Source organism: Carassius gibelio, chromosome B10 (genome assembly GCF_023724105.1).
Source record: "Carassius gibelio isolate Cgi1373 ecotype wild population from Czech Republic chromosome B10, carGib1.2-hapl.c, whole genome shotgun sequence".
Taxonomy (NCBI): domain Eukaryota; kingdom Metazoa; phylum Chordata; class Actinopteri; order Cypriniformes; family Cyprinidae; genus Carassius; species Carassius gibelio.
The window spans coordinates 15205070-15217823 of NC_068405.1; the positions used below are offsets into that span (position 1 = coordinate 15205070).

At 38.3% G+C, this 12754-nt stretch overlaps 1 protein-coding gene across 3 annotated transcripts in view; it reads right to left on the bottom strand.

Annotated features, from left to right (window-relative positions):
• LOC127966381 (autism susceptibility gene 2 protein homolog) overlaps nucleotides 1-12754 on the bottom strand; it is a 322819-nt gene that overhangs the window by 177929 nt on the left and 132136 nt on the right. For all 3 annotated transcript variants that reach the window (XM_052567307.1, XM_052567309.1, XM_052567308.1), the window contains exon 4: nucleotides 10434-10535. In XM_052567307.1, the coding sequence (XP_052423267.1) occupies nucleotides 10434-10535 (102 nt within the window). The remainder of the gene's footprint in view (nucleotides 1-10433; nucleotides 10536-12754) is intronic.

The following is a 12754-nucleotide window of genomic DNA, read 5'->3' on the forward strand; positions in this document are numbered from 1 at the left end:
GGCAGTCTCGATCCATCATAAGGAAGGATCATTAAGGAGTGAAAACACGAGTCGCCTCTGAGGAAGCCAAACAAGCGGGTGGGGGGCGGGGGGGACTGCAGGAACAGAAAGAAGTCTGGTATATTTACAACACAGGCTTGGGGAATAGGGTCGTGGCAGCCCTGTTGAAAACACACACTCGGAGGCTCTAGGTCAGGGTGATTTGTAGGCCCAGGAGAAGTGAGCTTGTGCTGGTGTTTATGAAAGCGACTGATGCCTGTATCCTGGTGGGCAAGGTTCAGTTTATTTTAGCTCATAGCCAAGGTATTTTCTGTAAAAGCGATGTATTTGACAACTTTACTCAAGTGATGCTCACGCCGCAGAGGGTGAGGGGTATGACGCATTGCACCCATAGCTCTGAATGTCATACAACCAAGCAAAAATCTTTTCTTTCCTTCATTCTTTCTCTGCTGCATTCTTGCACATTCAGAATATGGTACCCACGTTGGTCTCTTATTGCTATGGCAACTAGCGATTTCTCTTGCTCCTTGCTGTCATTACCCAATCAGAACAAGACCTTTGTTAAGATTCCCTCAGGCTCCACTTATTCAACTCACTATGATGAACTGACCTTAACACTAAAGCGAGACAGAGATAGAATGACAGCAAGAGAGAGAGATTCCTCCAAGCTATCCGTCTCTATTCAAAAGGGCGAAAAAATAAAATAAAATGAGGAAAAGACAGGCATTTAAATGGCATTACAATATGCACTCTGATTTGAAAAGACGACAAAGAGAACGAGACAATCTAGTCCCTGCCAGCACTTTTTGTCTGCTTCTCTTTCACTCCCTTCCGCCCACCGTCTGTGGGTGAAGGGAAGAGGAATTTGTAGAAAATGGAACAAGGTTAGCTGGTGAATGACTGGATGATGCTGAAATGGACTGGATTCAAGGGTATTTCGCTGGTGGCTGGCTCTGGTCCAGACGCTCTATTAAACAAATCAAACTAATAAAATCAGATGAGCAACATTTCAAGACAATAAAAATGGGATGTCTATAAAACTGACAGAAAACTTGCACATTTAAAAACAAAGCTCTTGTAGGTCATGTTCTGTGTGTCTGAAGTTAGAATCAAGTCTCAGTTTCATTTTATGTTTAACCACTCCTCTCCGGCTAAAAAACAATTGCAATTAAACTAAATAAATACATAAAAACAGTTAAAATATGTAAAATCAAAAAGTAAAAGTAAAAATAAAATAAACTTCTATTCTTACACAAGCCATTGTTGACTTAATTCATTGGAGGTCAGCACATGAGGCTTTAGAGTCTGATGGTTAAGTGCTGTCTATATGTGTGGATATGTTCATCTGTGCTGTCCTTCTTCCCATCGCCCATGATGGACAGTTAACTGTTAGATAATGACAGCCCAATACAGACACGCTCTAATGCAAGCAGACTGCCCTGTCTGTCACTGTGTGTCAAAATCTGCTGCCACATTCACACAAAAACACTCTCAGGTTCAACTTAGTCCACACCTGCCAACAGTGGATGAACTGAGGAAGATGTACAGACTATAAACATGTCTTAGTGGCCATGAGACTCTAAAGATGTTTTCTTCAGTAAGACTTTGATTTGAATTGTGTAATTTGTGACAGCAAAATTCAGAGCCATCTGTATTTGTATAGCAGTCACAACAGTTTTCAAAGCAGCTTCACAGAAAAACATCACAATTAAGTTTAGAATATTTGAATTTCTTCATGTCTTATAGTCACATTTTACAGATTAGATCTGGGCAATAATATAGTTTACATTTTATAATGATGCATGCAGAACTGGGCAATTATATAGTTACATTTTGATTAAAAAAAAAAATCACACAGCTGAGATTTTCTATATAGTATATATGTTTTTAAATCAATGTACTGTACAATGTATGGCTCTAAAGTTGGATATACTGTAATATAACTATATAGAGAACTATGCGATGATACAGTTTAAACAAGAACAATTTAAAACTGTAGAAAGGCTGTTTTTACTGACATTTTGCTACAAAATAAAAAATCCAGCAGTTGAGATTTGCTGTATAGTATATATATCACTCTATGTGAGTGTACTAAATGTATGCAAATACAATTGTGCGTATATATGTACACATGTGTGTATGCAATTATGCAGTTTACATTTTGCAACAATATAAACAAGGAAGTGTAGTTAGGTTGTTATTGCCTTACTACAAAAACAGCTGTGGTATCTAAAGGGAGAGTGCTATCCTTCCATACAATGTGTGATATATGTATGTGTGAGTGTGCAGTGCTGACCAGTTTTAGGCATAACAGCAAAGCACAGAGGGACGAGTGGCAGGTTTATTGAGGTGCTGTCACCAGCCGTGTTTCGGGTCAGAGTGACTGACAGCTGATTTAGAGCAGTGCTGTTAAGCTATAAAGCAATCAAAACCACTCCTGTTCTTCAGACACACTCCGTATCCCTTTCCACACTCAGACAACGCACTGACAGTTATAAACACACTGACAGGCAAAAACAACCTCACTACAATTCCTCAAATACTGGCACACTAGCACAAGTGCACAAACACACACACATTCTGAACTCCTGTTCAAACACTTTAACTTCTGCCCTGATAATCAGCTAATTATAGGTGCGCTGCAACTGCTCTGTCTAAATGCATGTCTTTAATAAGGAACATTTCAAATTAGAACGAGTGGGAGAAGAAGAGAGAGAGAGAGAGAACGAGAGTGACGAATGGAGACGGCAAAAGAACTACTAGATAATTGATGCGAGCAATTACAACTTCCATGTCAGAGCAAATTGGTCTGCATTTCTCAGCATGTAAGGGCCCCTGACCTCATTATAACAACTGTGTAGAAGAATAATCAAAATTAGCAGCGAGGTTTGAGGATCCGTGACAAACAGAGAGTGGAAAGTTTGACTCTAATGTAATCTGTTTTGACTTCAGCCATGAGAGAGCTATATCCGCAGGTCAAAAGCTCCGGCAGAAACATGACCTCTCCGCAAAACGCTGTGGACTCTTGCCACGTCCCAGCGAAATCAAATAATAACAGTAATCATTAAGAACAACATCTATATTATATGACATAAATCTGCTGCAGCGGCTGTAATTACAGGGTGAAGATTGTTTTACCACATAGCGAAAGAATCCCCCAGCACAAGCAGAACTAATAATCTATGGCCACTAACCACGATGTTGGATTCAAATATGTTCACTGCTGAATGGCAATGGGGTTACAAATCTTCGCAAACCACTCAGAGATCCAAAGTGAATTCCCAAGAGACCAGGAAAAAAATAAATTTTCATAACATTTCATTTAGAAAACATTTAGATGAAGTACTGGAAACATAAGCATAAATAAACTAGCAGCAATGAGTTTGTAGTGAGTATTATTTGCTAGATTATTAGACAAATACAATTTCTGTAAAATTCAAAGGTTTAAGGTTATTTTTTTATTTTTTTTAAATGTGACAATTTCCTTTAGGTAAAATTTGTATAAAATTGTCAATAATACATTTATGAAAATGTTATGTTTGTACTATTCTGAATCTGAATTCTGCTTCTGTTCTTTCAAACCTAAAATCTGCATATCTGAATTCTGCATCCTAACTGTATTCTCAATCCTGATTCTGTTTCTTCAACCTAAAAATTGGGTCTGTCTCACCTATTATGAATAACATTGCTAAAACTATTAATATGTCTATATCTAAATTCTTTATCTCTGAATCTCTTCATTCACCCTTACAATCCGGTTTTCCTCACCTATTAAGAAAAACTGATGAGATTATAAATCTGAATTTAGATCTGAACTCTGTATCTGAATTCAATTCAGAATCTGAATTCTGATTCAGTTCCTTCTGACACTAAAACAGGCGTGTCTATTCTCTATTTATATTAAATAGAACTGCTCAGATTATGAATCTGAATTGAGATCTAGAATCTATCTAAATTGAGTTCTGAATCTGATTTATGATTCTGTTTCTTCTGACTCTAAATCAGGTATGTCTATTATTTATCTATAGTGAATAGAACTGCCCAGATTATGAATCCAAATTTACATCTGAGTTTTGTATCCTAACTAAATTCTGAAACTGATTTGTAATTTCTGATTCTATTCACACTCAAAATCAGGTTTGACTGCTCTATTCTGAATAGCACTGCTGTGATGAATTTATATCTGAATTCTGAATAAAACACGGATCTGAAAATCTGCAGGTTTCTTATGTATATGTGTGTGTATGTGTGTGTCGAGAGCACATCGTGATACGCTACACACCCGACCCCCACACATGACAGACCACTAAACAGACCAAACTGCCACCTGACCCTCAATGTAAATATTTCATTGCTCTGCCTCCGTTAAGACTGCACTGAATGATGAATGAGCAATAAAACGTGTTACCCAGAAATCCCAGGGTACTGTCACTATGGCGACCAAAGAGCAGGTAATGTCACCGCTTTCTCTCAGTCTCTCCATCTCTTTCTACTATCTGTCTGTGCCTCTCATCATCAGATTAGCAGGCTGTAATGAGAGTTAAAGAGCCGCTTTAGGATGGTCCTTCCATAGGAGGAACACTGCAGTGATGATGATGTTAAATTAACTGTCATATTTAAGCCTTTTAGTTTGGTTTTGTTCCCTGCTCGGACTGACCTCATTATCGTCTCCTGCTTTGTCTCTCATCAGCAAGATGGTGACGGGTGGGCAAAGACAGCAAACGCTCAGGGGGCACGATGCGTCCGTCCCCCATCCCTCTCGGCAAACACACACACACCAAAAGAAAAGCATTAATGTGCTGTTTACTGGAATCCGGCGCCCTGTAATTGCCAATTTATTTGATAGGCAGCCGGATAATGATGGCATTTCACTCCTGCCGCAGAGACTAAACACATGTGTGTTTGATTTGCCCCGTCGCCGCCACACATCCCCTTCTCTCCTCTTCCCTTTGCCCTGGCCTCCAGCCACCCTGCCTGGGGAAACCATGCCGACATGCTGGCTTCAAACGCGGCTGAAAGGGGACCCGGGGCTTCGGAGCAAATACAGCAAGCCTGCCAATTTATCCAAGGTTTGGGGTTACCGCTGGCGAGAACAAGGCTGATGCACCATTTGTAGCTTAATGAGCTGGCAGCGCATGGGGACAGGGGGAACGAGGGAGAGGGAGGAGAGAGGGTGAGGAAAAGAAGGGGGAGGAAATGAGCAAGATGTCCTGTGTGACCTCTTTTGACCCCAGCTTCCTCTCTGTCAAGCGTAGATCAACACCAGGCTCTGTCTCGCTCGTTTTTTTCATCAGTGCAGTGGAAAGGAGTACGAGAGAGAAGACATCATTAGCACACTGCCAAACAGTCTATAACGAGAGCTAGAATTACTCCTCGTAACCCCAACTCAATCTTTACCTTCATTTTTGCCTCACTTTTATGAAAAGGTGTGCGTATGCTGTCATAAATATATATAAACAATAAACATGTCAAAAAATAAATAATCTCTATAAAAGAAACTCGGGCCAGAATATTCATTTTAGGAAAGACTCTTTAATTTAAGAAAGGAAATGGAGAGGGGAGTGGTCATATTTGAAACGTATTTTTAAAAAATCTCAATGTATTTGTGCTTTCACAATTTATTCAATTATGTGGTCAATCATATTTATACTGAGTACAGAAATTTGAAAACATATTCTGTAGCATAACTACAATTAGTCTGAATTTAATATAACTAAAAATGAAACTGGAAAACTAAAGTGAACTCAGTGAAAACTAAAGTGAAGATTAAATGTTTGTTCTTTAAATCTCACCAACAGGCCACTTTTCCAATTAAAGGAATATTTTGCATCAAAAATTAAAATGTTGTCATTTACTCACCCTCATATTGTTCCAAAACTGTACACATATTTTGTTTCTTATGCTGAACACAAAAGAAGATATTTTGAAGAACCAAACAGTTGTTGGTCCCCATTGACTTAATTCCATAATGGGTTAAGAAATACTATGGAAGTCAATCAACTGTTTGATTACCAGAATTATTCAAAATATCTTCTTTTATGTTCACCTAAAGAAAGAAACTCGAACAGGTTTGGAACGACATAAGTAAATGATGACAAAATGTTTCTTTTTAGGTGAACTGTTCTTTTAAGAGCTCATTCTAATAATGGTCTTGATTTCTAAATACGGCTAGATTCATAATTTTGTGTTGTTTGATTCACTGTAATAACATTTTACACGCTTAAAATGTATGCTGTGCAACTGGGTGATTATCTGTCAAATAAAAGTTGTCCTCTTTTGCTAATGCAAGTGTTGCTGTCTGTAATTTTGCTGCGTTGATTAAAAAAAAAAATCAAAATAAATCTTTGTTAGGCAACTCTACATTATTGTGGCTGCTTTAGTCATGTGACTATTAATATAGGTAATGTTTATCAAATAAGTTTCATATAACCTTATATATTTTGCACTGGTAGATCAACCCTTGGTTGACCAATGGTGTGCTGGTAATGTAGACAGCTTATGAGCGAAGGTCCTGTATCGCAGACATGATGTGTTGATGTAAAATCATCTGCATTTTATATTAAGAGAGAGAGTGAGCAGCACTTAATCACTGATGCTGTTTTTGAAGTTACAGACTGACAGAATGATTTCAAATTACTGATTTGATCTGTTCATCTGTGTGGAATTATTTACTTATTAAAACTTCATGCTACAGTGAATAAATATTTGCTGGTATTTTTGCATTACTTTGCAGGAATGAGTAAAGTTATGCACATTACCCACAGTCCTGTGCCAAAAATGTAGGCTCTCTCTCATATCTGTTTTCTAGTACCTCTATGCTGGTATGAAGTGGCTTTTTTATGGTGTGACTGTGAATACCTGCTTCCACCATCCCCTCAGGACTGGGATGCTCTACTTTGAGTGTGACCCTGAGAAACTGCTCTAGCAAGAAAGAAAAAAATAAAAGTATCACCCGCACCTTTCAAACTTCCTCTTTGTAATAGTCAAGGGTTTCAAAATGTTCAGTAACCGAAAAATCCACTTACCAAAAAAACTTGGCACATTAGTTTGATGGGAATGCAAATGAGGCTAGGAAGAATGGGAAGGTTCAAGTTATCAAGTAATTTTTCTAGGTTACAATATATTGTCAGTAAGAATGAGATGTAATAAACTACACTTTAATCCCTCATAGCCAAACTTTTTTCTATGTCAAATTAAAAATGTAATACAATTCTAACAGAGGGGGTCACCTTATTCTATTGCTAATTTTTAAGTTAGAATTGACCGTTCAAAAACAGATTGATTGATAGGTGATTTGACCAATCATAATGCCAAATCTGATATCTTGCCAGACAAACAAATCATAGATAAACTACAGTGGACTTAAACTTAAAAAATGGTGTGCGTTGAATTCTTTCCATGGTTTAAATAAAATATGCTATGATGTTCATTCATGTTTGTTTCATACTTTAAATAAATATGAAAAGATGATCAATTCACGGTCGCCGTGATTTTGCAAAGTAAGACATGTTCCTGGATCAACATCTTTTGATGATCCTGGATCAACATTACTGGTCAAAAATATAGATTTAACCAATCCATACCCCTAATCCTAACCTTACCCATACTTTATTCCTAAAATCAGTGGGAAATGATAGCTGATTAACAAGGATGTAGAAGCACCTAACCCTAATTGCAAGCCTAAAACAGATTTTTTTCATAGAAAAATTCTGATTGGTTGATTGGAATGTTGTTCCACAATCAACAAGGATGTTGATCCAGGAACATGTTGTACTTGGTAAAATCATGCTCGCCATCAGTTCACATGTGCCGCTTGTACTACAGTTATATGTAATAATAATAATAATAATAATAATTAGGGTCGGGACTTTAACGCGTTAATTGAGATTAATTAATTACACAAAAAATAACGCGTTAACTAAGATTAATTAATTACAGAAAAAAAAATTCCCGCGTTTTTAATAACTTATTTTTGCACCGCGGAACGTTTCTCACTGGATGAGTTTTGGCGGACCGATTATACTGAAGCACCAACTAGCGTTCGCATATCACCGCAGCACATGATCGAACCTCAAGTATCACCTCAACGAAAAACATATAGCAGCTAGCATGGACTTTACACTTTATGTTGAACTATGTATTATTTTGTTGGTGCAATAGTTTATGTTGAACTCTTTATTGTTTTGGCCAAGGCTATTGAGAGTTGGAATTAGTATGTTATGGCCTCTGAAGCAACAGAGAGACGTTTTCTAATAGTCAGTGTTTCCACTGTTCTGAATGTAATTGACAGTATTGTGTTTTACTTAAAAAAAACACTTTACAGAAAGTTCCAGCACCTATAAACTTCCTGAAATGTAATATTTCTAAATTGTTTCTAAATATGCTATTGCTACACTTCATGGCAAAAATTGCACTGGTCTGGCTAGACTTGGTTGAACAAAAATAAACAATATTTTGTTGCTTAAGCTTATGTATTCAGTCATTATTCAATGGTATACTATAACTCCATGTGAAAAAAATTACTTCTCACTGTTCTCAGGTCAAATATTTATATGCGATTAAAATGCGATTAATTTCGATTAATTAATTACAAAGCCTCTAATTAATTAGATTAATTTTTTTAATCGAGTTATTTTCTTTCTAAAATAAATAAATAAAATAAAATAAAATTTTATATAAAATAATTTTCTTTTTTTGGGTGAACTATCCCTTTAAGACTCAAGTTAAAACCCATCACACACAACACACTCTGCATCTCACACTCTGCAGGTTGTTTTTACGTGTCCGATAATCAAACCCAATCTCATCACTAACTTTATCTGTTTCCCCCATTTCACTTACATGTCTTCTTTTCCTATCTCCCTTCCCTTCTCCTGGCCCCCCTCTCATGCTTTATCTCTTCGGTCTTCTCTCTCTTCCCTGACGAGGGGCTGCAGGTATCATTTCAATTTCTGATGTCAACATCAAATTACTTATTTCATTTCATGCCTGGCCAAGCATCCTATAGCTACACGCAGGAGCGGTCGCGCTCAACTTGTTCCGCCGTGTCTGTTCCGACGACTCGCCTCACCCTCCAGCTGACAGCTCTAATTATGCCTGATATCTGATAGCACCGGCACACACTCACAGACTCACATCTGCACTGCAGGAGCCAAAGCTTGAGGTCTGAAGAGGGCCTGCGCCAGACTGACTGAACTTCCACACGAGCCTGTGTATAAGATCCATAAACAAGACTTTCAGTGCAATGTAAACTGTATATACTGCCTTTACATGGTCAAATGCTCCTTTAAGAGGGTTATATATAGCTGTATATGTGTGTAGTGTGTGCTAGTACAATTTTGATAAGCCGACAATAACTGTCACAATGCAAAGTATGACAAATAGATATGTAAACATATTTTTTTTTAAACCTTTAATCTAATCTAACACACAAATGGCAGATAAAATACTCTCACTTTCATATTTCAATATTAACATAGTAGATTTGGAATTCCAGTTCTTTAATACATGCTTTGTGTTTTTACGGTACATAACTGAAGTCTAAGCATGGTCACTGGTACATTTTTCACCATGTTACTTCCTGTCGTCTCCACTTCTACGGTGTATAAGCACAGTTGTGCTTCAGCCCGAGTCTCCACTGAAGCTGCCAGCTGAGTAAATAGGATGTTCTTATCACCACCCGAGCACAAACACATAACAGAGCCTGCAGGCCTGAGGGTGAAGACAGCCTCCGCGCTCCTCTACCTCACACCCCGACAACACAAGCACACACACTGAGCTCAAGAAGAGCTCGCACTTAAAACACTCCTATTGTTCTTGTTGGCACAGAGCCTTGTCAGTTTTTAGACCAATGAAGTAGATAAGACAAACTATAAACACTGTTTAAAATATTGAACCTCATTATAAATGAGACAGATAAGAAAAGCCACCAACTGACTGATAATGATCAGGTGTCGAGACAGCTATTGTAGGGGACCAAGCCATCCTTAACTCAGGTGTTAACTATATTTTCTGGTTGTTCAAACATTCAAGCAAACTTCTACACTAAGTGACAGTTGTGATAAATTCAGCAGATTATTTGTGACAATTATAAATGCAGGGTTCTCACAACTTGCTTACAAATCAGACCTCATTGTGACTTGCAAGTTACTTTTACTCTACACAAGGGTAGATGGAATATTTTAAAGCGGAGCTTAACTAATTATATATATATATATATATATATATATATATATATATATATATATATATATATATATATATATATATATATATATATATATATATATATATATATATATATATATATATTCATTATAGAAAATCCATGGCTCTTCCAGGCATGGAAAACTCATTTCCAAAAACATAATCATTACAAAAAATGTTTTTTTTTTTTAGTTTGGCTAATGATGCACAGATTTGTTTGGACTCACGTCTGTCGGTCTGTCTCTGGAGCTGCTCCGGATGGAGGGTTTGGATTCCCCACTCACGCTCTCGCTATCGCTGTCTTTACAGTTGTTCTGACCCGGCTTCAGCTGGAAAAAAACAAAACAAAACAACAAGAACAGTCAGATGCAGTAAGAAAAGACAAGGCGCTAAAAGACGTGAAACATACTGTTACTAAAGTGTAGACCAGAGAAGAAACAATACTGATGCTCTCTGGATCAGAATACAATAATCTATTAAACCTATGTAAACAAATATATTACATTTGGATAGAGCCCAGACCACAAAACCGATGGAAGCTGGGTGAAAAGGCAGCTATTGGATGCACACTACTGTTCGAAAGTTTGGAATCTTTTATGCTCACTAAAGCTGCATTTATTTGATCAAAAAAGAGAAAAACAGTAATACTGTGAAAAATTATTATTAATCTTATTTTAATGTATTCTAAAATGCCTAATTGATTCTTGTGATTAAGTTTTCAGCAACAATAGACTTTAGTCAGGTTAGACACCATAGGGCCCTATTTTAACGATCTAAGTGCATGGTCCGAGGCGGACGGTGGAGGTGCACTCAGAGCATGTCCGAAACCAATGACAGGAAAATGGTCGGCACGCCCAGGCCCATGTTCTAAACTGGTTGTCCCTTTTCTCTTAATGAGTAAAGCCCAACTTATACTTCTGTACTATTTATATTCGTATAGTATGCCGTAGCCTGACGTGCACCTCTCAAAAAACAGACTAGTGGTTTGCATGTGTACTACACGTCAACAAGGACAACGACGCAGAAGTACAAATGAAAACTAACACATAGCCTACAGCATAAAGGTTATGGCGTAGGTCCGACAAAGAAGTATAAATCAGCCTTAATGGGTGTTTTTTGGACATAACGTGCAATAAACCAGGAACTGCTTTGTTATTGGAAAAATGACTTCAAATTAAAAAACAATAAATAAATAAATAACTTTATTAAGAAATGCCTTTTCTGTGGCATAATCAACCTGTTTGGCTTTGGTCACCGATATCCATATGATTTCAACCACTGAGGCCTGACTTCATAACAAACTTGTGAGAAAGATAAATAGAATCCAACCGAACCACATCAAAAGCCGATTTCCATTTGGTAAGCCACTCTCCCCATGCAAGAACCAGAGATTCACAGCAGGTGTCCTTCAGCAGACTAGAAATCATAAAGAACAAGAGCATAGCGAGGAGGAGGAGAAGGGCGAGGGGGAAAATGGGAGGAGGACATGAAATCCAAAAACATCTGAGCCCTAGTAAAGTCTGGAGAACAATGCCATACTCCTGGGACCCGGCAACTGTCGTCAAGGTCTGCGATTTACGTCTTCTGAAGGTTCGCCATTCAGATGGCTGTTTCCGCACCCCTCGCCCTGCCAAAACCCGCCGCCTTCATCTCACAGCACATAAAAAGCCTGTTTTATGAGTCAAGATGAACAGTAAATGACTGCAGTGTCACTTAATGGAAAAAGCAGAGTAGGCCACGGCGCACTGGGGGGTTGTTTACCGAGATGGAGAGATAGATTGGCCCGCTCATTTCTTTTCCTATCTTTCCCTCCCAGACATTCCCTCTTTCTCTGTCTCACTCGCTCTTTCATACTTCCCCATCACGTAGGAGAATAAAAACAGATTCTTTGCGATAGCTCCTGACAAAGGCGGCGGGACAGGAGGAGGGAATAAGATGAGGGTTGGAGAATATCTCTTTTCACTGGTGCAGGATGTGGGTTGTTAAAGGCGCACAGGCGGGATAAGGGACTGCAGGGAAGAGGGCCCTTGAGTAAAGTACATAATTAAAATGAAATGTTCCTTTTCTGTAGCCATTAGCTATGTGAAAGGATCTCTCTCAGAGGGAGAGCTCACTGACTCCAGGCAGAGACGTTTGCTCATACCAGCAGGCCACCGTGATAAGAGGCCCGCACTGCTCAGTTAGAGAGCGAGTGAGAGCTGGCAATGACATAAAGGAGGACAAGCAACTGACAAGTCATCTAGGTGCATTTTTATGTCTGTGACTTCTTTTTCTTATATGCATCTACAGTACATCTCTTTTCAATAAGCTGTCTCATTAACTTCTTCTAAACATCCACCTCAAGGGAAGTACATAACCCAGTCAAGGTCAAATACTGTTCTGTCTTCATTTAGACTTCATAAAGCATCTCAGATGAGAGACACATCACCAAATGAGAAAAGCAGACAGCTGGAAAGTGCAGGTGTAAACCAGTCGATCAGCACTTATTAGATTTGGCTGATGATCCTCTGAAACCTCCTTTGAATCACTTGGTGGACTTGGTGTGAGA